Here is a 25,761-nt window from a genome sequence, read left to right as displayed (position 1 = left end):
GCAAAGTCAAAGCTCCTACATCCAAAACCTCCAAGTAAAATATGAATCAGTCCTAGGCCATAGAAGAGCTCAAAAAGGATTTTGAGAAGCGAGTAAGAGAAGTAGAGGAAAAACTGGGAAGAGAAATGAGAGTGATTCAAGAAAATCATGAAAAACAAGTCAATAGCTTTCTTAAAGAGATCCAAAAAATACTGAAGAAAATAACACCTGGGGACAGCTAGGTAATGCAGTGGATAGAGCACCAGCCCTGAAGTCAGGAGGACCTGAGTTCAAATCCAGACTCAGACACTTGACACTTACTAGCTGTGTGACTCTAGGCAAGTCACTTAACTCCATTGCCTATCAAAAAAAAAAGAAGAAGAAAGCATATCACAAACTTGGAATGAATGCATGGAACACAAAGTTGGCTCATCAAAACCATGAATCTTAATGAATGAACCTCTAGTTAGAGAACTGATAGACTCAGAAGACTGAAGCATATTTTTTTCTTTATTTTTCTTCCTTTTTTGGGGGGAAGAAATGTGGCTAATGTAGAAATACATATTGCATGATTTCTTAGGTATAATGGGTATGATATTTCTTGCTTTCTCACTGGCTTGGGGAGGGGGTAGAGGGAGAGAGAGAATTTGGAACTGAAAATAAAAATAAAATAAAACCCTAGAAAGCAAAAGTTTTTGTATGAATTTAGAAAGCTACATTCTTTTTTTTTTTTTTTTAGGCAATTGGACCTAAGTGACTTGCCCAGGGTCGCACAGATAGTAAGTGTCAAGTCTTTGGTCTGAGACTGGATTTGAACTCAGGTCCTCCTGACTTCAGGGCCAGTGCTCTATCCACTGCGCCACCTAACCATCCCATAAAAAAGCTACATTCTTTACCGTGCTACCTACACAAACATTGATTAAAGTGATAGCTTTATAATATTCAAATAGATCTGTGATCTAACTGGATTGGAAGTTCTTTGCAATTATGTAGCTCACAACCCATCCACATGTGGTCATCCTGTGTGATTTTTTTTTAAAACATATTCTCATAACTTCAACCACAAAGGGTTCACTAAAGTTGCTGGAGGCCTTCCTTCATTTGTCCTGACATTACAAGGATGGCAGTGAGGCACTCTGGCAGACTACCTGTCATCCCCCTTCAGACATGCCCTGCCTGTTTTCTCTTTCTATCATACAATTCCTTGGTCATTTCTTTTATTCCTCCTCTTGAGAGTTCCTTATTAGTTACCTATGGCAGCCTGCTCATATTCACCCTGCATCTCTCCATTGCCTTCTCTGTGATATTCATTTTTAATTCTTTGGAGACTGCTGTATTCCATGCTTTGCTACTATATAGCAACACTAGTTGAATATTTGTATTAAAAAGGTGGTCCATTGCTTTCATGGGAAACTTGGAGTTGTTAAAGCAACTTTGCAATTTCTTGAAGTCAATTCAGACCACTTTCCTCCTCTATTTCAACTCTGCGTATAGTCTATCTTATATTGTTTGTCCCAGATAGACATTCTCTATAGGCTGTCCGTTCAAATACATGTTGGAAGCAGGGCATCAGACCTTTTTCACTTACTTTATTCTTTCTTATATGATGGTCAGGTCAAATTCTTTCAGTGTTCTGGAATTTGATGCAATTGGCACAATATCATCTATAAATAGTAGCATCTGGAAAATTTCACCATCTAAAGTGCCAAAGGAAAAAAAAATAATGCTAATAATGCATTCTACAATTAGGCTAAAGTCTGCCAGGAATGATTTTACTAAATTTAACATTAACCCATACCCAAGACATTTAAAGCTCGGAGAGAGAGAAATGTCCAAACTGGCAGTCCCCAATGCCCTCTGACGTGACTCTTTACCCAAAGATAAGGTGGGATAATATTTATTAGGACTTTTGAACAAGGAAAAGATTATATCAGCCAACATATCAAGATATGTTGAAATACAGCTTTGCAGCAACATTCCAGAATGGTCACCACTCAGTTTCTTCCTATGATTAGTATCTTAACTTTGAATTTCAAAAATTCCCTCTGTAGGTCATGACAACACTCACTCCAGGGTATAGGAAAGCAATCATTCTTTCCAGGCAAGACTTAAGTTTGGTCACCCTTTATTCCATTTCAAAGGAAGGCCCTAGTCTTGGTTCTTCCCACTTTCCTAAAGGAAAGATCTGAAAAGCGTTTTAGACTGAAATAATAGTATTTTAAAATATTTTTAGAGAGATTTTAAAAGGCATTTAATGTGCTTCCACAACAGAGAAGCCTTCTTTAATTTGCCCTCAATTCTTAAACAGATGTCTCTCAAAAAGACAAGCCATAGGTAGGAAAGTAGACATATCAAATGATAGTTACTGAGATTCTTTTGGTTGCTTTTTTTTCAGAGTAACACTGACCACCTTGGCCCCTACTGCCTGAAGGCCAAGTGTTTTACCTTTCTCTCCTCATCTTGGGTTCTCCAGTGAGCTTTTAAGGGGAATTAGGGGGTGTCTAGGTTCTCTGCCAATGGCTATTTGGTTCCCTCATTTGTAGGAGTGGTCCCTTGCATCCCAGTTCCATTAGCTCCTTAACAGTCAGATCAGCTGCTTTTTTTTTTTTTTTTTTTTTTTTGCGAGGCAATTGGGGTTTAGTAACTTGCCCAGGGTCACACAGTTAATGAGTATCATATGTCTGAGGCAGAATTTGAACTCAGGTCCTTCTGACTCCAGGGCTGGTGCTCTATCCACTGTGCCACCTAGCTGCCCCTGAGCCAGATTAGCTTTTACAAAGAAATAATTACTTCAAAAGGTACGATCACACATATAAGAACTTGGGAGGTATAATTCCCTCTCCCCCCCTTACACCATTCTCAGTCTCTGAGAAAGGGAAGGGGAGTTCATACTTTAGTTTAGTTCCCTTAGAATGCAGTCCAGTTCCAAGTACAAAATACCCCTGGGGGGTTGGGCTACTGAGTAAATCCCTGGCTTCTCAGGGCTTCCCCTTCTAGGTTGACTGACTGAAATATCCTGCCTGGAATCCTAGCCCTAAGATCACTGTGGCTTGACCTCCTTTGGGGATCATCTGAAAGCTGAGAAGGACAAATGACACAGATAGAAACAAATACCCCCAGGCTCATTTCTGTGAGCAGGAGTAAAAGAGGAGAAGGAAGCCTTTCCTTTTTCACCAGTTCAGGTCATGGCACCAGCACTGTGGGTGAACCATGATCTTCATCCTCTGGACACAGAAGGAAAGAGTGGGCAAGAAAGAGAGAGATTCTCCTAGCTTGGCAGTTTTTAAAGACATATCTTGTTTCAGCTACACAGACAGAGGAGGCGACATTCACTCACATGGTAGCGAAGCAGAGTATCTCTATGTTCGGCTATCTAGGCATGCTCAGGATACAGGGCAACCCATACTCCTCCTTACATAAGTATTCAAAAAATTTTTAAAAGTTAGTATGTGGAGGGATGAATAGACAAGATCTCTAGGGGAGAGGAAGATACCAAAGCATGGGGGGAGTGGAATCTAGATATAAATTAGTCCTGAAAAACTATCATTAATTATTAAATTATTTCCAAATTTATTAATACTGAAAAAGGCATTAAAATAAATTGTATAAAAGTAGAGAATGTCTCTCTTATGCCTGGAAAATGTTATCGAATTTTGGGGGGAAAATTTTCTACTTCATTTTCATAACTTTTGGGTTACAGAGGCAGCTAGGTGATACAAAGGAAGGATCCCTGGCTACAGAAACACTGGAGTTCAAATCCAGCCTCAGATACTTACTAGCTGTGTGATTCTGAGCAAGTCACTTCACCTCTGTTTGCCTAAGTTTCTTTGACTGTAGAATGAAGATAACAACAGCAACTATCTTAGAGTGTTGTTATGGGGATCAAACGAAATATTTGTAAAGCACTTAACCACAGTGCCTAGCACATAGTAAGCACTTGGTAAAGGCTAATTTCCTTCCTTCCTAGACCATTTATCATTTGAAATCTTGTGCCCTGTACACTTGACCTCAGAACCTTTAGTACTGGTTTCACCTTTCACTGGTGCATGAATCAGGGAGGGACTGCCATCTCTACAGGGTTCAAGGGTAGATGATTATCACTGACCGCAAATGAGAAAGGGTGAATGGTAGAGCAGAGAGCCAATCACCACTTTCTTCTTGTGGCTGATACACCAAGGTGCTATTTGGTGTAAGTCTGATGTTCACTATCAGTTCAAATAGTGAGAGATAAAGCACAAAAAGAGACAAACTAGAAAGCTGAGATTAGTGTAAACAGTTGTGCCTCATTCAAAACGCCTTGGGATGTAACTTTGCACTCACTTTCAATTTAATTCAGTAAAAGTGTTCCAGTTCTTAGATATGAGTGATCCTTTTAGGTTACTGAAGTTGGGGAAGAGGTTGAGTGGGAATAGGGAGGGGGGCAAAGCATCCAAACAGATTGTGATTTTTTTTTTTCTAGGATTAAGTCATACTCTTAGATTATGTAAGATCCTGGGGAGTCTCTGAAAGGGATCTCTTTTCTCTTGCAGAGAGACTAGAAAGGGTCTCTGGATGTGTAATTCCCACACTCCTTGTTTCACGCATGCACTGAAAGAGGTCAAGTTTGGAGTGACACCGACACAGGTATTGTGCAATACAGGTTGCTATTCCAGTCATCCTTCCTCAGGGCCAATTCAAAGCAAGTGATCCTGTAAATGGGCAACTATCCCTTTAAGTTCTGGCACATCTGCCTATTCGCCATTAAGCAAGTACAGTGAAAGCAGGAACCAATCCTTTTCTTTTGTTTTTATCTCAGGGCACAATTATACACCCTCCCCCTTTTTTTGGTAGGAATCTTAGATCTTCTGTAAAAAGGTACTAGAACCCTACCCTCCCAGGGAGGTTTAAGATACAACATAAAAACAGAAACAAAGGGAAATGCCTGGCTTTTTTCAAGAGAAGAAATCTAAGCTACATATCCAATGTAAAACTCCAAAGCTCTGCCTTAGATTTCATTGTGATCTTTACAATAAGGCTAGGGATACTTTCCTTCAGTCCTAAGGAAGAACAGAGAAATATCTTTTTCATTGAATCATTGAATTTTAGATTTGGAAAAAAAATTTAGAGATCATCTATACCAAAGGCCTTATTTCTCAGTGGAGGAAACTGGGCTCCTTTTAAAGATTTGAGGATGAAGGATATGGAAACTCTTTCTAAAAAGCATCTTTTATATTTCTTCTGGTTTTAGATTTTTCATGATTGGTTTTTATTTTTTTTTACTTTTTATGTTACCCATGATTAGCCTATCCTCTTGGCATAAATCCACTGGAATTGACAAGTAATAGCACTTTAACCTCAAGTTTTCCGTTTAGATTACACCACGTTCTTTTAAGTTATTGTTGTCATCTCTCTAAGAAAGGGTTCCTTGTCTGTAACCTCCTCATCCCCAACCACTGAAATTCTTTTCTTCCTTTAAGGCCCAGCCTGGCAGCTACTTCTTTCATGAAGTCTCCCTTGATATTTCTAAGTAACTTTGAACTAGTCATTAAACTACTCAGGTCTTCCATCTCTAAAATGAAGGGATCAGACTAAACAACCATACAGAAAGGCAGTACAGTGTAATCGTCTAGAAGGCCAATTTTGGAGGCAGAAAGACCTGGGTTCAAATCTTGCCTCTGGCTCGTACTGTCTATGACCCTGGGCAAATTACTTAACTAAGATCTAAGTTGTAGAGTAGTTGCCATTCTGCATTAGTATAGTAACTTCCTCACTGGAAATTCATTACACCAATGCACTCACAGGTCTACACAATCATCATCATTATAGGTTATCATAGGACTATTGGGCAAGTCCAAGCTGATAGCTCACTGTCTGTGCTGCATCTCAGGTATGTCTGAAGTTTCTACCTGTGCTCTGTGATGGTGTTCTGGCATGTTTCCCATAATAACCAACTTTTTGTTTTTAAAAGTTCCTTTGTAGCTTCACATTGAATGACTTCATCTAATTCTTTTTCTATTATTTCCTGAAGCCAGTCAGTCATACACTTTCTATTCCTTTGGTTTACATGATGGAAATAGCATAGGAAAACACAGAGGAAAAGAAAACCTACCCAGGAAGGTGTTACATTCCTATTCTCATTTTACAGATAAAGTAATTTAGGATTCATCGGCACAGGGAATACTATTACCCTTTTGTGGGAATACCCAATGACCTTAGACTTTAAAATGGCCCTAGACTTTTCAAATGTTTTGTAAATCAAACCCACCACTGCACCCAGCCAGCATAGTAAAGAGTCGTTTATGTTAAATTCTTTATTTTCCAATTTCCTTGCTCCCTATCCGCAGGCATTTCCTCAGGCCCACTTAAATATTTAGGTTGTGATGACTAAATTCCTTTTAACACCCCTCATGTCCTTGGCAGCTAGCACCAGTTCCACACAATTTTCCCTAAAGTTTCAATATTCCTCAAGGGGGCACTGAACAATATTGCAACTGATGATTTTTGCTCTGTATTACTATACTTAGTACTCTTAATCTTGAAAGAAACAAAGATCAAATGGTATGTGTGCTGCATAAGAGAAACACATAAACATTTTACATTGTTGAATTGAATTCTCCCTGGTTTTAGATAGGAATAGACTTAATTTGCCTGATTGCATAGGAAGAGGTAAGGGGGGTGGAATTGCAGGAAATATAGCCTTTATATTACAATATTAAAGATAATCCTCAGGTGCTTTAAAATAGGACATGAATAATTTTTTAAACACTTTTTTAAATTTTTACTTTTTTTGGTGAGGCAATTGGGGTTGTGACTTGCCCAGGGTCACACAACTAGTAAGTGTAAACTGTTTGAGGTCACATTTGAACTCAGGTCCTCCTGACTCCAAGGTCGGATCTCTATCCACTGCGCCACCTAGCTGCCCCACAGTGAATAATTTTTTAAAGAATATTTCAATTTACATTTTGGCTTCTATATTACAGCTATATTTTTTGTTTATTTTTAAGACACAAAGGTGGATCCTAAGGAAAAGATGAATGCTCCAAAGGCTGAGCAAAATCATGAGTCCATCAGCTCTAGATTGTTTTCTTTTCTTTGAAGGAACAATTCTACATTTGTTTTTGCTAATGGTATTATGGAAGCTCAATGATGACAGATTAAAAAAAAAAAATGACACCAAAGCAAATGATTCTAGGAATAAAATTTTATTTTCTGAGTTCCATGGTAGTCACACATTAACAATTTTTTAAAAATGTGTTTCATCTGATTATAATGTAAACAGCAAAATATGATTAAATATTCTACATGAGATCACTAAGAACATGAGAATAGCTGGTTGAATAAGTCCCAAAATCAAGCTTTTTAAAAATGCTTTTACTTATTTTTAGCTTTCTTATTACCAAGCATTTAGCAATAGACATTCTTTTAAAAATAAATCCACAATATATTGTGTAAGTAATATCATTTTATTCCTATAGGATAGTTAGTTGCTTATGAATAATAAATTCCTTCTTGATTCATTAAGAGTATTTAAGAGAGTGATTATTACATGAATATTCATACCTCTCTCTTTTCTTTCTATTTTGTTTCCTGCTATTTTGATGGAGTGATGACTTATGACCAGAGGATGGGCATGTCTGGGAGTAGGTGGGGAAAAGGATATTGAAGTTCTAATTATCCACGAGCAACTCTACTAAAAAAGATTTTGGGAGGGTTAGAAGAAGGTGGTACCTAAAGTATTAGCTAAATTGAGGTGAATAATGCCCTCCAGTTAATATGTGCTCTCCTCTCTTCCCTGATCATAGATAATTCTGAATTGACTATAGAGTATTTGTGTGCTTACATAAGCTTTATTGCTTTCTGGGAGACTTAAACAATGGAGATTTACCCAAAGTTTAGATAGCACATTTTGAGAAAGTACCCTGCCCAGATCTTAAGGATTCTTACCACTCATTTTCAGTGTTCTCTGATAAATCATAGGGTTGTAACCAGGTGTCACAATCATCATCATCTTTGGCAGCTACTCTATCACCCTTGTTAGGAAATGGGCAGATGGTCAAAGGAATGACCTGTTCTCCTCCATCATGAGATCGGGGCCTAAAATAGGGGCGAAGAGTCCCAGAGAATTTGTCAGTGAAGGTGAATATGTGGGAGTTGTCAGTCACATTGAAGAAAGAAACCTTTCCAGCTTCATAGTTCAAGAAGACCCCTATTCGCCTGGGGGGCACTCTCAGTGTTAGAGATACTCGATGAGGATTGAAAATAAAATACTCACAGCCATTCCACAGCCCTATCACCCAGTAACCAGTCCCAGGGCATAGCTTTACCGCCCCTTTGCGTTCCACTGAGTCATAACACACACCCAAGAACCACCTACTTTTCTCCCCCACCTCTACCTCCCAGTAGTGCTTCCCCGAGATGAAACCCTCCTGACTGAGGACACAAAGTTGGTCTTCAAATCTCTTAGGGTCATCTGGAAGGCCCTGCTTTATATCACAATAGATGACACTCTTGCCATCTTCTGAGACCTTAAGGCTGGGATGAGCAGTATCCGAATCCAGAGTTATATTCACTGTATAGAAAGGAATAGGGTTGGTCTGTGAGAAGGATTCAGGGAGTCAGTACCTTTAAATTGTGATTTCTGGTTCTTTCTTCCTTTTACTGTGCAACCCTGGGTAAGCTTATTTCCTTCTTTGGGCCTCATTTTCTCCTTCTTTGTAACATATAAGCAAAATTATAACCAGAATGGGACCAAGACAGCATTACCCAAGGCAAGCAATTTAGAGAGTACCAACAACGCTATCTGGGGCTGTATTTGCTCTCCCTTGCTCAGTCCTGCCCTCCAAAGCAGCCTAACCCCAAGATGTGCTATTTCTTTCCTGAAAACCATATCTCAAGTAAGCTTCCCACACCCACCTTCTACCTTCACTCCAGGAATAACCAACAGATTCATCTGTGTAGACTGAGATTTCATGATGCCGGGAGGTGTACTTCCTCTACCTGACAGCAAAACCCCTCTCCACCTTAACCTGCCCAACTCCCCTTGCCCCAGAAGCAAAAACCCTAGGTATTTCTCTATGTGTGAAAATAACACCTGTTCATTTCCTAACTCCTAAAGCTGGGAGTACATTAGTAGCTTGATTTTGATTATTTGAAGGTGATAAATAAGGACTCCCACTCTCTCTTTATTTTGAATGCCTGTGAGTTCAAGAACCAAGAGATAGTGTTGGACTAGGATGACATACACTAAAACCTTTTGTGGATTTAGGTCTGAGTTATATTTCTTTGCCCTCATGCAATGTCACAGAGCTAAAATTCTATGCTTTTAAAATAGAGCTGAACTAAAAAAAAAAAGGATGTGAGATGAGAGACCATAGTAGAAAATTGTAAGGTATCTATGGAATAAGAATAAATATGGATATAATATGTATGTATATGTATTACACAGACACACACATTTTTATATACACCTATACAGGCACGTTCAACCTGAACAAGAGAAGACTAAGGAGCATGAAGGCCATCTTCAAATATATGAAAGAAAGGCTGTTAAGCAGGCTAGGGAATAGACTTGTTCCACTTAAAGCCAGGAGGCAGAATGAGAAGCAGCAGATGGAAGTTGCAGGAAATTTGATTTTGACTTGATGTAAAGCTAAAATAAAACTTTCTAAAAATGAGTGCTGTCCAAAAGGGTAAGGGCCTAACTACACAGATGGTAGGCTCCCTGTCAGTGAGTGTCTTCAAGTGGAGGCAGAATGACCAAGTATTAGGTGCTTAATATATGTTGATTGATTACTATTAAGGGAATTATAAAGGGTATTCCTATTCACGGATAGGTTGAACCAGGTTATTTATTTCTCTGGTACACTCCAATTTTAAGTATCTGTGCATGTGCACATATGCACACCCATACTTGGTCACAGATCTCGCTACCATCTTTCTCTCATTGTCTACTTGAGATTAAGTTCATAGTAACTGTAGCTTGGTGGTACAGTGAATAGAGAGCAGGGCTTAGAGCCAAGTAGACCTGAGTTCAAATCTGACCTCAGACACTAGCTGTGAGACCTGGGCAAATTACTTTGCTTCTGCCTGCCTATTTTATTTATCTGTAAAGGAGGGATAAATAATAGAACCTACTTCATAGGGTTGTTGTGAGGATCAAATGAGATAATAATTATATAGCATAGTGCCTGGCACATAAGTGCTATATAAATGTTAGCTATTATTATTCCTCCTAACCAGCAAACAACATTCATTCAGTGCCTTCTTGTGATGGAGTACTATAATAGTCATCATCATCATTGCTTGTATATACATGCACACACACACACACACACACAATGCTTTAAGGTTTGCAAGGTGCTATACATATATTATCTAATATATCACAAAGTAGGCATAGTTAGTGTATACAAAATAAAAACATGGTCCATATGCTCTGGTTACCTGCATATCTTCTGGCTTCTCTCCACTCTGAAAACAGAGAAAGAGAAATATTAGCTAATAACCCCGGAGAAAATGAGTGGAAAGGCTCAAATGCTTGAGCTCCAAACAAAATAAATCCTGAAATGAGGCATGAGTGGGGAAAGATAATGGATTTAAGGGAAGGGGAACATTTAGTGAGTAGGTAGCAAGGTAATCTTCTACGTGGATGTGCTTTACTCCCAATCTCTACCTCCACCTCCACCTTCCCACTCTAATTGTCCTACTCTAATACCACCTCCTACATCACCACCAGCACCACCACCACCACCTGCATTTATATAACACCTCAATGTTTGTCCTTCCTTCTTTGTATTCTCTTCACACTTAGACTGACACTTGTCCCAAGCCTCATTCTATTTTTGAGATGACTAGGTTTTCAAAGACTATGCTAATTAAAAATACCAATTCTGGAAGGTCCCACCACACTGGAAATTTATAAACTTGGTCTGATGAGTAAGGTCAAATTTACCAAAATTCAGCCAGTTTCATTATGAGAAAGTTGGGCTTTCAATGATCAATACTTTTTTGAGAAGGGAGGTACAGCAATTCACAAAAACTATGACGTGGGATTTGCCATCTTTGTAGTATAGGGAGTGTCCACACCAGTAAAATCATGAATCCTTCAAGTGCTACACTACATCAGTTATTATGCAAAGCCTCATGATAGGGTTTTTGAGTGCATATCACTTGCCCTATTGAACTGTAAATTCTTTGAAGGTGTAAGTCATGTCAAATATCTTTGTATAAGACAAAGTACTTGGCACACAACAAGCACTTGACAATTTTTTTTCCTGTTGAATAAACGAGAAACATTGGAGTGGCCACTGACTATACAGATCCTTGATACAAATGCTGTAAGGAAATGCAAAAGAAAAGGAAGATAAATTTGCTCTCCATAAGCTTATGGTTTAGTTGCAAACCCAAAACAACATAAATGAAAACATTTTGAGAATGTTTACAAAGCAATACATTCAAATTAATTCAAATGAGTATAATTTCACCTCATCTCTCTGGGCTTCAATTGCTTCATATGTGAAATAAGGGGGTTAGACTAAATGATCTTTAGAGGTTCTTCAAACTCTAAACCTGTTACCCTATCAATTCACATAGAAGATATGTGGCACTGCTGTAGAGTAAAAAAGTTATCAGAGTAGGAGGCATTCATTAGAAAATGCTTGGTATGGAGAAAGTATTTTGAGCCAAGTTAAGAAGGAAGGGAGGGAGGGAAGGAGAGAGGAAAAGAAAGAGAGAGAGAAAGAGAGAGAGAGAGTCACTCACCAGCCTGTCCTTCTGCCCTTCTCCAGTCTGAAAACAACAAAGGAAAGAGGTAAGAATAAAAGTATACTCATTGCCTACTCCATGCACACGAGCAGCCTCATTCTGCTCACTCTCAAGAGATGTTGCCTAGTTGGAAGATGCTGAACAGGCATGTAAACTGGCTGACCCCCAAACACAATGAAATATTCAAAGGTATGAAATAGTTCTGAGATGGAACACTCACCAATTTCTGTCTGAAGCTTACCTATAAAACAAAACAAGAAATGTATCAATTCACCAAGCTACTTAGGACAAGAGGACCGTTCCAAATCCAGTAGGGCATATTCTTAGGAGGCAAAGCCAAGGAAAAGAATTTCCAAGGTCTAAAAGCACCGCTATTCCTTGTCCACTATCCTTTCCCATCTCTTCTCCTCCTTTCTCTGCTGTCCACCGCTGTTCCTCCCTTCTTTTCTTCCTCCAACCCTCCCCCTAAAAGGGGAAAAAGTCTAGATTGTTCTGTTACTTTCTTTTTTTTTTTGGTGAGGTAATTGGGTTTAAGTGACTTGACCACAGTCACACTGTAGTGAGTGTTATGTATCTGAGGCCATATTTGAACTCAGGTCTTCTTGACTCCAGGGCCAGTGCTCTGTACCCCCTAGCTGCCCCTAGATCGTTCTATAGGCCCTCTTCAGGAGTCTTAACCTGAAAATAGTAGTTCTACTGAAGAGTAGAAATCTGCAGAGGGTACTAGTCTAAAAGTAACCCATCAAACACTGTTCAAGAGTATTCGTCAGTGGATAGAGCACAGGCCTTGAAGTCAGGAGGACTTGAGTTCAAATCCAGCCTCAGACCAAACACTTGACACTTACTATCTGTGTGACCCTGGGCAAGTCACTTAACCCCAATTGCCTTTAAAAAAAAAGAGCATTCTTGTCTTTCCCAAGGGGTCAGTTTTCATTTTGTTTTCTACTCTAGTTTTTTAATTAAATTTTTATTGATATATTTTGTTTTCACATCACCTTCATTCCCTAATGATCAGGCTCATTTTAAAGGAGCTGTTAGTGATTTGTTTTTCCTGACCAGGACCTGCACAAACTCAGAACTAAATAAGGTGTGGAAACCAGAATAATCACCTAGGATGGAAGGAGCTTGCCAAAAATCGTTCCCTGACCTAGGTACTGAAGAGTTCTTAGTTCCATCATTACATATTTATTCCTAGAACTCTGTAGATAGACAAGGGTATCCCATTAAAAATGAATTCACACCATAGTCTTTGTTTAGTCATTTTTCAGTTGTCTCCTCATTTGGGGTTTTCTTGGCAAAGATATTCTCCAGCTCATTTTACAGATGAGGAAACTGAGGCAAACAGGATTAAGTGACTTGCTCAGGGTCACACAGCTAGTAAGAGTCTAAGGCCAGATTTAAACCCGGGTCTTCCAGTCCCAGCACTGCACCACCTACCTGCCCTACTGTGGTCTTAGTGACATCAAATATACTTCCTGGAAGTTTTGGTGGTCAGAGTAATCACTTTACACTTGTTGGAAAGAGAGCTCTTAAGAGAAGGAAAAAATGTTCAGAAGGAAGAAAAGGAAGACGTCATCAAAGGTCATTAAAGAAAAACTTCACAATTTGTTTGGGACTTGGAGGAGCAGGAAGGAGTGTGCTGGTCAATGTTTAACAACCCAGTCTCTAAAAAATGCAAAAACAAAAAAGAACTGTGCACATCACACTTTTATTAGTCTACATTATTAACATTTTCTTTATCACTTTGTTAAGTCTACACAATCAACAAAACAATAAATCAAGCCCTGATTTGTAGTGGTTGCCAATTTCTGAGATATAAATGTTCACATTGAAAATTTAACAATCAGCTGAAGAGTGGTTAGAGCTGATTCCAGCACATCCATGGTAAGAGTTTCTTTCCACTCACTATTTCCACAGTCCCAGGAAATGTGATGTAGTGTTAAGAGCACCCTGACCCTCAGGAAACAGAAGTTGTAATCCCAGCTCTGCCATTAACTAGACGTCTGACCTATTGTAAATCACTCTACTTGCTTCCTCATCTATAAAATGAAGGAATTAGATTATCCCTAAGGCTCCCTCCAGCTCTAAAATTTCATTGTTCTAATCTGGCAAAATTAGCCTTTCTTATTTCTACACTCTCCTGTGCCCTTCATTTCTCTTTCCTGCAAAGACTGCTCTCAAGCAAGCACCTTTCTGCATCTGGCAATTCACTCATATCTTAGTTATTAAATGTTTAGTTAATTGGTATAAATTCATTTAAAGTAGCACAGTGGAACAATCACTGGCTCTAAGATCAGAGGACCAGCACTCAAATTTCACCCCTGACATTTACTATCTGTGTTATTTTGGGCTGGTTTCTTAACCTCCTTTGGCCTCGATTTCTTCAACTGTAATAAAAGAGGTTTGGATTTGATGGTCTCTCAGGCACTTTCCAGCTCCTCTGATCCTTTGAAAGTAGATCATCATCAGCTCCAAAGAGGAATAATTTTGCCACCTCTTTGCTCATATTTAATCTCAACTTCTTTTTTTGTTTGCTTTTCTGCTATGTCCAGGCTTTCTAGAACAATGCCGAACAATAGTGGTTATGGTTGACATCTTGTTTTACTCGTGATTTTGTTGGGAAAATTTCTAGTATTTCTTTACAAATAATGTGAAATTTTGGTTTTAGAGAAATTCTTTTGAATATATTATGGAAAGTATTTTTAATATAAATGAGTGTTTATTTTGTCAGACTTTTTCTGCCTCTATTGATATGATTGTGTATTTTGTAAGCAATATGATTTATTATTATAGCTGCTTTTCTAATGTGGAATTTGGCGTTTCTTGCATTCTGAATAAAAATCTAGCTTGGTCATAATGAAATTTTTTTTTTTTTTGATAATGTAGTACCATACTCTTTATCAGTATTTTATTTTGTATTTTTGTATAGATATGCATTACAGTATTCTTACAATTTTATTTTTGTGTTTACCGTCTCTGATGTGGAAATCAAGATTTTGTATATAATAACAATAATAGCTAGAATTTATATAACTCTTTAAGGTTTTCAGATTGCTCTACAAATACCATCTCCTTTGAGTATAGGATGGGTTAAGTGACTTGCCCAGGGTCTGGTGCCATATTTGAAATCAGGTTTTCCTTACTCCAAGTTCAGTGCTCTATCCACCTAGCTATCTCTTTCATAGAAAAAGTTTGTTGGGGAGTTTCCATCATATTTGGAAAACATGGATTATTTTTCTTTAAATGTTTGATAGAATTCATTTATAAATATGACTAGTCCTGGAGTTTGTTCTATAGAAATTATTCACATATGACTTGCCCATGTTTTCTTTGTAAGACTAGGTTATTTACTGTTTTGTAAATTTGGATATCGTGTTTGTTTGGTTGGTTTGCTTTTCGCTTAAATTAATTTCATTTAAGCTTTTAGTTTTGTTGGCAATAATCTGGCACAGTAGTTTCTGATAATTGTCTTTGTTTCTTTTCTATTTGATGCAAAATTTCCCTTATCATTTTTGGTTTTAATAATTTGATGTTCTGAACTTTTTTAAAAACTTTTTTTTTTGAGACAATGGTGTTAAGTGACTTGCCCAGAGTCACATAGTTACTAAGTGCCTGAGGCCAGATTTGAACTGGAATCCCTTTGATGCCGGGGTGGGTGTTTTATCAATTAAGCCACCTAGTTTCTCCTTTTCTGAATTTTTAATGACTCTTTTGTTTTGCTCATTTGGATAATATTTACCATTCTGTTCATTTTCCCTTCAGTTTTCAAAATCTCTTTTATGATTGTTTTGGAAATAGTAATTTATTATTTTTCTAGTTTTACTAATTGCATGCTAAATTTGTTAGGCTTCTTTTTTTTCCTATTTGTGTGTGTGTGCGTGTGTATACATACATACATACATATGTATATATATGTTTAGGTATATGGAGTATCCTCTTAGAACCATCGTAGCATCATCCCACAAATTTTTTGTTATCTTACTGTTAGTATTCTTTTTAATGCAGATTTCATTGTTTTCTATTATTTGTTCTTTGATCTGCTAATTGTTTATGATCTCATTTTAATTCTCATTTATACCTACATTGTTGTCCATATTTTCCTTTTTTGAATACATTTTTATTGCATTATGATCTTCAAAAGATACACATAGCTTTTCTGCAGATCTGAATTTAATTATCATTTTTTATGCTTTAAGTTTTGTAAAAATTCCAAATAGCTGAGAAGTACACACACAAACATACTAAGACTCTGATTGGATTAGAAATATGAAATCCAGTTTTTCCAATACTTTTTTAAATCTATAATTTCCTTCTTGTTTATCTTTCTGTTATTTTTATCAATATTTGTTAGATTATATCACCAGACTGACCTCTAGCTGTGTTACTTTGGTTTTTAGTGCTCTAAACTCCTCTTCTAATTTTGCTATTTTTAAACATTTTGCTCTATTATTTGTTCTGCCAACTTCACATTTGCATATTCCACATGATTCATTTTACTCCAGAGAACACTGTTTTATTACAAACTTGCCCTGTTTTTTTTCTAAGGTGTCAATTCTCTTGTTTGTCCACTTGTATTTTTTTGTTCAAAGATCTTATTTTTCTTCATTTATTATCAGGCCTTCCTTTATTTCTTTAAGTTTCTGAACCAGGATAGAGGTTCATATGATAGGTCTCCAGCCTCTCTTTTGAAGGAATAGCTTTGATTGTTGTAGTTTTGTTCTTCTGTAGATTTCTCCTTGATTTCTTTTACCCACAGTATTTATTCATTGCATTGAGCTCTCTTTTTCTTTTCTCTTTTTTTCTTTCTTTTTTCTTTTCTTTTCTTTTCTTTTTTTTTTTTTTATGCTTAGGCAATTGGGGTTAAGTTGCCCAGGGTCACACAGCTAGTAAGTGTCAAGTATCTGGTCTGAGACCAGATTTGAATTCTGGTCCTCCTGACTCCAGGTGATCTATCCACTGTGCCACCTAGCTGCTCTGATCTCTCTTTTTCCTTTGTTTACTCATTTCTCTGTTACTTTTCCTGAAAAGTTTTTCCTCTGAGATTTTTTCTAACCCTCTTTTTGGTTATTGTTCCTTTATTTATTTGGTACATTTTCATTTCCTTTTTTGAGGTGATAGAAGAAAATTGATCTGAGTCATGCTCACCCAGACGTTTTGTCAAAACTCATCAAATATTTGCATTTTTTAAAAGGATACAGCAACAAAAAGGAATTATTTTCTAATGATGGAATTTGAGCTCTAGTAGGATCTAAATGGATAGATATTTTGGAAAAGACTTCCTGGAGCTCACAATGCCTCAAATGATGCTATATTACCTATTGGTAAAACTGTCCCTACTATTTAATTGATTTATCAATGTTTTAAATAATAGAACGATTACAGGAGAATGACATAGAATGCCATCCTGTTGTTTTTTTTTTCATGTAGTGGACCTGAAACCATTTTATTTTTTTCTCTCTGACTTATTGTCCAACAAGTAAAGAACTTACCCAGCTCAGCTGTGAATTTTCCTGAAAGAGAAATAAAAAGAAAAATATTTTAGCAAGATAAGACAACTCCTTACAGTAGCCTAAGCAAATCCCAGTAATGTCAAGCCACCAGCTGGATATTTTAGAAATTAAGACCACTGAGGCTGACTGTCTTACTCTGGAATCGCGAAAACCAGAGTAACAGAGCTAGAGGTCAGTCTAGTGATATAATCTAACAAATACTAATAAAAAAATAACAGGAAGATCAACAAAAGGAAATTACAAATTTAAACAAAATATTGGAAAAATTGGATTTAATATTTTGAGTCCAATGAGAGTCTTAATATGTTTGTTTGTGTGTTTCTCATGCTCTTGGGCAAATGCTCCGTTACTTTCTTGGAAAGTCATAGCCTACACATTAGGAAGAAAACAGTTCTCCTAGTGAGAAGAATAACAGAAGGAAAGAAGAAATAACAACCTTGCTCCCAATAGCCTTTGCCCACTCAATTCATTTTTGACCCTTGTCCTTTTCCCATACCACTTACGTAGCTTTGATAGCCATCTCTTTCTAGTACCAAATGTCACTAATTATCTATACAAACATAAACTTGCTCTAGGCCTCAGCTTTCTTATCTGTGAAATGAGAGGTTTGAATTAGATGATATCTAAGATTCCTTTTCCTCGTTTAAGAGGATGCTATCCCAAATCTTATTGCCTCCATTTACCTTTTTCCTTCTCTGATTTTTCCTTCAGTTTTTCTAGGAAGAAGAAAGAGAAGATTTTAAAAAGAGTTATTCTGGATCATCATAGGCTCTTCTTTTAAGTAGAGGTTCTTAACTTTTTGTGTGTGTCATAGACCCCTTCGACAATCTGGTGAAATCTATGGACCCCTTCCCAGAATAATGTTTTTAAATGTATAAAATAAAATACATAGAATTACAAAGGAAACAAATTATATTAAAATACAGTTATCAATTTTTTTTAAGTTCACAGACCCTAGGTTAAGAATCTCTGTTTATTAGCAACCAATTTTTGCACTGAAATATCCAAAGGTAATCTTTGTCTTCTTTATGACTTCAAGTACCAGGTTTCCTGTAACCCAGACAGCCTTTCCCAAAGCACACTGGTTAAATCTTCTTTCAAGGGAAGAATTCATTTTCCTTCTGCCTAACCTCTATATATATATATAACCTCTTATAGTACTGTCATACTTTGTTCTCGTATTTTGTCCTCTTTGTATAGTACATTGTAGGCACTTCTGGTGCACACCACCTTATTTTTTTTTTTTATGAGTGAGGCCAAAGCTGGGATTGCCATTTTACCTTGGGATCTCCATTGCTTCCGGAAGAAATAGAATGCCAGAATCATGAAGAGCACCAGAATGATAGTTAGCCCCATGAAGGTTCCAATGAATGCTCCTCTCCAGGCAGAGTTTTTGGGTAAAAATACATCTGTAATATTCAACAATATGTCATCATTACTAACCTAAGATTGACATCACTGTCATCTTTGCTCCCTTAAGTGTTGATGTTTATTTTGAAGATTGTGATATATATATGTATATGTATGTATGTATGTATGTATGTTTTCATGTATGTGTGTATATTTGTGTATATGTGAGTGTATTTACAAAGGTAAAGTATACCTCAGCAGATTTTGCAAGGGGCTGCAAAATTTCTCACCCTATTAAAGAATATAACCTGCCTTTGTCTTTGCCCACAGAGAGAGAATGACTCAAAAGACATGGGGGAGGGAATCTACCTGCTGTGGGGTAGGTTACTCAGCATTCTCAAGTTTGGGAGTCTGCCCCCAACCTTAAGTTTAAAGGTGCTTGTGGTAAGAAGGAGTACGTGAGGCTATCACAAATAGCTGCAGAAGAAGCCATGCTGGGCTAGAAGGGGAATCAGGTCAAATTACCCCCATGACTGTTGAGAATTGCAACAGAGAAACAATAGTAAGAAGTGGGTGATCTGGTGTGGTAGATACTATCATGACCAGGCATTCTATACAAACCCCCAAACCATACTGTCTTTCTTTCCCTTCCTTCCCCTGTCCTTCCTCCTATCCATAGAGCAGGGGGAGCTCCTTTCTGTTTATTGCCTGAATCACCCTCACTTTTGAATTCCCTGCTATTAGTTAACTCCAATAAGCTGTTGAAAAGGCAGCTTGGGGTTTGGAAGTTTAATCCTTTCCCTCAGCTGTTACTTTCTTCCCTAAGCCAATAAATGTGATAAAAAAAAATTTCTGTCCAACAAAAAAACCAGGCTATTTAATGGGAATACCTTAATGTACAGATATAGACAGGGTTGGGTAGGAGAGCACTGAGAATAGGAATTGTTCATATCAGAGATGAGAGACAAATTTTGTCAGGCAATGATGGTTTAGGGGCTGGAGCAAAAAGGCGCAGAGAAAGAGAATGCAGTATTAACTTTCACAAGCCTTACCGAAGAGGGGAAAAAAAGAAAACCTCTCCTTAGGTAAAGGAGACTTTGAGTATGTGGGACAATAAATATTACCATGACTTCTATGAGAAGTTTAGGGCTTTTCCCTATGCATTTAAGAACTAACCTCTAAGGGGAAAGGGAAAAGTGGGAATTCTCCCAGCAGCTTGCTAGGGACCTTCAGATACACGTTTGATTGATATAGCAATGCTACCACAGCAGTTCTGGGATTCTACATGTCTAAACTTGCTCACAAGCTCCCCCAAGTGGTTACATATGTAATTAAGCACTTAAACGCAGGTATTTATAGAGCAGTGGGGAAGGGTCAAATGGGAATGCTCTCCCAGGGTGTGCCCAAACACCCTCACTGTTTTAGGTAAACTTAACTCTGTAAAGGCTTTAGTATGATGATAATTAAAAAGAAAATTATTATTAAGGAGGCAGAGCCAAGATGGTGGAGTAAAGGCAGGGACTCAGCTGGGCTGTCCCCCAAACCCCTCCAAATACTTTTTTTAAATGATAATACACAAATTCTAGAGTAGCAGAACCCACAAAAAGAAAGTGAAACAAATTTCTAGGCCAAGACAACTTGGAAAGTCAGCAGGAAAGGTCTGTTGCACCATGGTGAGAGAGGAGAGCAGTCCAGTGCAGGCCACACCAGCATAGCCCCTGCCCCAGCAAACCAGAAACAGGCCTTGGGAGCCACTGAATCAGCAGCGGCAGTAGCTACTTCTGGAGCTCTCAGCCCATAGATGGTAAAGGGATTGAACAACTGGTCAGAAGGAGATTACAGGGGTCTTTTTTGCTAGCTCTGAAGCAGGACTCTGTTGCTTTGCCCATACCCGAGTCCAGGTCACAGTTCTGGGTGGCAGTCCCAGGGTAAGGAGGAGCTCTAGCATAGCAGAGCTAGCAGCCACAATGGAGCAGGCACCCTTATCACAATGCCAGAGCAGAAAAGAGTGCTTGTGGTCACTCACAGAACACAGTACAGGCCAGGAGAGTAGTAAACATCTCTCCTTAGATCATACCATCTTGGAAGAACTGAAAACTTACAAGTCACTAGAAATATCTCTGAAAACAACTGCACAAAAACTGAAGCTCAGGACAGTGCACCCTCCACCCTGGAAGCAGAGCCCTACTTTAACAAAGACTTAAAAGTCAGCTAACAGGCTAGGAAAATAAGCAAATAAGGGGAAAAAACTCTTAATTATTGAAAGTTACTATGGTGACAAGGAAGATCAAAATATACACTCAAAAGACAATAAAGTCAAAGCTCCTACATCCAAAGCCTCCAAGAAAAATATGAATTGGTCTCAGGCCATGGAAGGGCTCAAAAAGGATTTTGAAAATCAAGTAAGAAAAGTAGGGGAAAAATTAGGAAGAGAAATGAGAATAATGTAAGAAAATCATAAATGAGTCAACAGCTTAGTAAAGGAGACACAAAAAAAAATACTGAAGAAAATAGCACTTTAAAAATAGACTAGGACAAATGGTTAAAAAAAAAAAAGATCCAAAAAGCAAATGAGGAAAAGAATACTTAAAAAGTAAAACTGGTCAAATGGAAAAAAGGTCCAAAAGCTCACTGAAGAAAAGAATTCCTTAAAAATTAGAATGGAGCAAATGGAAGCTAATGACTTTATGAGAAATCAAGAAACAATAAAACAAAATCAAAATAATGAAAAAAAATAAGACAATGTGAAATATCTCATTGGAAAGACAACTGACCTGGAAAATAGATCCTAGAAAGATAATTTTAAAATTATTAGATTACCAAAAGCCATGATCAAAAAAAGAGCTTAGACATCATCTTTCAAGAAATTATCAAGGAAAACTGTCCTGATATTCTAGAACAGAGGGTAAAATAGAAATCAAAAGAATCCACCAATCACCTCCTCAAAGAGATCCTAAAATTAAAACTCCCAGGAATATTATAGCCAAATTCCAGAGTTCCCAGAGAAAATATTGCAAGCAGCCAGAAAGAAACAATTCAAGTAGCCACAGCCAGGATAACACAAGATTTAGCAACTTCTACCTTAAAGGATTGGAGGGCTTGGAATATGATATTCTGAAGGGCAAAGGAGCTAGAATTACAATCAAAAATCACCTACCCAGCAAAACTGAGTATAATTATTCAGGGGAAAAAAATGGAAACTCAATGAGATAGAGAACTTTCAAGCATTCCTGATAAAAAGATCAGAGCTGAACAGAAAATTTGACTTCAAATACAAAACTCGAGAGAAGCATCAAAAGGTAAACAGGAAAGGGAAGGGACTTAATAAGTTTAAACTGTTTACATTCCTACATGGGAAGATGATATTTGTAACTTATAAGACCTTTCTCATTATTAGGGTAGTTAGATGGAGTATATATCAATAGAGGGAGCAGGTGTGAATTGAATATGAAGCGATGATATCTAAAAAATAAAATTAAGGTGTGAGAAAGAGGAATGCTCTAGTAGGAAGAGAAAGGGAGAGGTAGAATGGGGTAAATTATCTCACATAAAAGAGGCAAGAAAAAGCTTTTACAGTGGAAGGGAGGAGGAAGGAGGTGAGAGGGAGTGAATGAACCTTACTTTCATCAGAATTGGCTCAAAGTGGAAATAATATACACAAATCTATCTTATTTACCCTACAGGAGAGTAAGAGGGGAAGAGGATAAGAGAATGAAGGGGGGCGGTGGTAGAAGGGAGGGCAAATTGGGGGAAGAGGTAGTCAGAAGCAAAACACTTTTAAGGAGGGACAGGGTGAAAGGAGAGAAAGAATAGAATAAAGGGGGGGATAGGATAGAATGAAATACAATTAGCAATAGTAACTGAAAAAATTTTGAAGCAAGTTTCTCTAATAAAAGCCTCATTTCTCCAACATAGAGAGAACTGAGTCAAATATATAAAAATAAGAGCCATTCCCAAATTGATAAATGATTAAAAGATATGAACAGTTTTCAGATGAAGTAATCAAAGCTATCTATAACCATATAAAATAATACTCTAAGTCAGTATTAATTGGAGAAATACAAATTAAAACAATTCTGAGGTACTATCACATACCTATTAGATTGGCTAATAGGACAGAAAAGATAAATGACAAATGCTGGAGGGGATGTGGGAAAAATGAGACTTTAATGCACTGTTGGTGGAGTTTTGAACTGATTCAACCACTCTGTACAGCAATTCGAAACTATGCCCAAAAGACTATAAAACCATGCATAGCGTTTGAGCTAGCAATACCACTACTAGGTCTGTATCCCAAAAGAGATTAAAAAAAAAAAAAAGGAAAAGGACCTATACAGACAAAAATATTTATAGCAACTCTTTTCTGGGGGTAAAGAGTTAGAAGTTGAGGGGATGCCCATCAATTTGGACATGGTTGAACAAATTGTGATATGCGATTATGATGTAATACTGTTGTACTATAAGAAATTACGAGCACGGTGCTCCCAGAAAAACTTAGGAAGACTGGCATGGCTGATATGAAGTGAAATGTATTGTGCACAAAGTAACAGAAAAATTGTAAGATGATCAGCTATGAATACAGCTATTCTAAGCAATGCAATGATCCAACACAATTCTGAAGGACTTAAAATGAAAAATGCTACCCATCCCCATGGAAAGAACTGATGGTATCTGAATACAGATTGAAGCATACTTTTTTTTTTACTTTCTTGATTTTTCTTGAGGTTTTTTTCCTTGTCTATGCTTTCTTTCACAACATGACTATTATGGATATGTTTTGCATAACTACACGTGTATAACCTATATTGAATTACTTACCTTCTCAATGGGGGTTGGGGAGGGAAGAAGGGGGAGAATTTGGAGCTCAAAGGAATGTTAAGAATTGTTTTCCATGTAACTGAGGGAAAATGAAATACTAAATAAAGAAAAAAACAAAAAAAAGTAAATTATTAATTAAATGAGGACAATTAAGATGAAAATTATGATTCCATCCACTGACCTGCTATATGAACTGTAAATTCTTTCTTCTGCACTAAGAGGGTATTCTGGATGGAACAAACCACATTGCTATGGGCTCCCTCTTTGACCACCACAGACATTTCCACGTGGAACAGTCCCTGAGCATCCTGGGTTATAGCTTCTGATAGGGAGAGTAGTTGTTGCCCTTGATAATCTTTCCATATCGCCTTTGGTCTGGGGTACCAGCCTTCAGAACTGCATCTCAATTGGATGCCTCCTTCTTCAAAACCTTCAAAGTAGATATGTGGATCTGAGCCTAGTCCTGGGGAAACAAAGGAAATCCAAGCAAATTCACTTTTTTCTCAACAATCACATATTCAATTTGCACTACAGTTTATCAAATTCATTTGCCCAGATCTACCACATCACTCCATGGTCATTTTAAAGATGCCACACTCTTGCCTTCCAACCTCTAGCACTGACTAGGAACTTGAGCTCACATCCTGGGACCCTTATTGGCAAGCATTTAATATCTCATTTTGCCCAGAGCCAGACTCACCAAGTTACTTCCCAACCATCTCTGTGCCATTCTATATCGTACATGCATGCTTTCCTCCTCCCCCTGCCCCTTTCTACCTCTAGCTCTGAGAACCACAATCAAAACATTACCATTCCTGAAAAAGCTATGCCGATGGTTCCAAACACCATCCTTCTGACTTCTCTGTCCCAAACACTGCTCTTAGCCATCATTACCCTATATGTTTTCTTCTTCAAATAAAATGTAAGCTCCTTGAGGTTAAGAGCTGTTTTTCTGATTTGTATTTATATCCCGAGTGCTTATCACAATGTCTGGCACAGAGTAAGCACTTAATAAATTATTTTTCATTAACTTGTTCACTTTTTCTATCCATTTTACTTTGTGATTGTTTTACCTCATACTCTGTGTGTGTATGTGAGTGTGTGCACATACATGCACATGTGAGCATTATTGGGTGGAGGTGAAGGTCTCTTATAATTAGGCTATGACCTTCCTAAAACTTGGGATGATGTCTTATATTTCTTTAGAATCCTACTCTTGCATTTAGTGGCACTAAATGTCTCCATGATCAACCTAGCTCCCTTTCAAAAGAGTTTCAAATCAATTTCTCTCATTCTGCCCCCTTCTTCAAGGAAAATTGATCACCTACCTGCAACTTCCAACTCCCAGGTAGCACTGTTGGAGAAGTCTTTGGATTGAAAAAGGCATCCATATTGACCCTCATCAGCAGGGATAATGTGGAAAAGGTGCAGGGCCACAGTCCCCTCCTGGATGTAATCCTTTACTAATTGTGCCCGGTTCTGGTACTCTACCATTTGTCTGTTGAATAGCTCCTGCCTATCTTGGTAGATAAAGACAATTTCAGAGACTTTGTTCCGGAAAAAACGGATCTCCATGTCTTCTGCATTCCGTTTGGAAGGTAGGTAGCAGGGAAACTCCACCTCCTCCCCAACCATGGCCAGAACTGGCTCTCTATGACCAATCACCAATCCATCTTCTGCAATAAAGAAGCCATCACACAAGTGCTTTAAAAAAAACTTCAAATATTAATCCTCTACCTAAGAGCTTACAAGGTGTCCTTGTTTCTCACCATATCTAATCCAAACACTTTAGTCTAGCCTTCTAGAACTTCCTACCAGATTTTTTCCCTTGATTCATCTGTTAAAATGCCCACAGATACCCCTCTATGAACCAGTCAGGCCAACCTGCTTTTCCCGTCCCTGCAACATAATGTACCTATTCTTGCCTCCATTTTTTTCCACAAGTCATTTCTCTGCCTAGAATATGTTCCTCTTCATCTCTTCACCAACCTGTTTCTTTCAGTTTTTTAAAAACTCCAACTAAAATCCCACCTCTACAAAGATATCCCTATGAATTGCACCAATCACTCATTTAATTTGTGTTCTCTTGGCATTTCACATTCCCTAGTGCAGGCCTGCACAACATACCACCTTTGGGCTACTTTGGTGGGCCATAAAGGGCCCTTGGGCTGTATGCTGTGCAACACTGCTCTAGTGGAAACAGTATCCACCTCCTTCCCAAAAGTTAGGCTAGTTTTTCCTTAATAGGCATTGAAACCATTTTGAGACTTGATTGGTTTGAGGGATTAATGGCTCAGATTATTGACATCACTTCCTGGTTATCAAGTACAAAACAGCCACAAGGAACTCCCTACACATTTGT

At 37.8% G+C, this 25,761-nt stretch overlaps 1 protein-coding gene across 2 annotated transcripts in view; it reads right to left on the bottom strand.

Annotated features, from left to right (window-relative positions):
• Positions 1 to 7,369: 7,369 nt before the first annotated feature.
• Positions 7,370 to 25,761, bottom strand: part of LOC114027333 (butyrophilin-like protein 9) — a 32,299-nt gene continuing 13,907 nt past the window's right edge. For both annotated transcript variants that reach the window (XM_027841324.1, XM_027841316.1), the window contains 9 exons: positions 24,728 to 25,075; positions 23,581 to 23,862; positions 18,512 to 18,640; positions 17,915 to 17,947; positions 17,211 to 17,231; positions 11,942 to 11,962; positions 11,719 to 11,745; positions 10,402 to 10,428; positions 7,370 to 8,527 (listed from right to left, as the gene is read on the bottom strand). In XM_027841324.1, the coding sequence (XP_027697125.1) occupies positions 7,899 to 8,527; positions 10,402 to 10,428; positions 11,719 to 11,745; positions 11,942 to 11,962; positions 17,211 to 17,231; positions 17,915 to 17,947; positions 18,512 to 18,640; positions 23,581 to 23,862; positions 24,728 to 25,075 (1,517 nt within the window). In that variant the 3' untranslated portion in view covers positions 7,370 to 7,898. The remainder of the gene's footprint in view (positions 8,528 to 10,401; positions 10,429 to 11,718; positions 11,746 to 11,941; positions 11,963 to 17,210; positions 17,232 to 17,914; positions 17,948 to 18,511; positions 18,641 to 23,580; positions 23,863 to 24,727; positions 25,076 to 25,761) is intronic.

Source organism: Vombatus ursinus, unplaced genomic scaffold (assembly GCF_900497805.2).
Source record: "Vombatus ursinus unplaced genomic scaffold, bare-nosed wombat genome assembly UNPS02004734.1, whole genome shotgun sequence".
NCBI classification, from domain to species: domain Eukaryota; kingdom Metazoa; phylum Chordata; class Mammalia; order Diprotodontia; family Vombatidae; genus Vombatus; species Vombatus ursinus.
The sequence above is the reverse complement of the archived record's forward strand: the minus strand, read 5'-3'. Positions and strand labels throughout refer to the sequence as shown.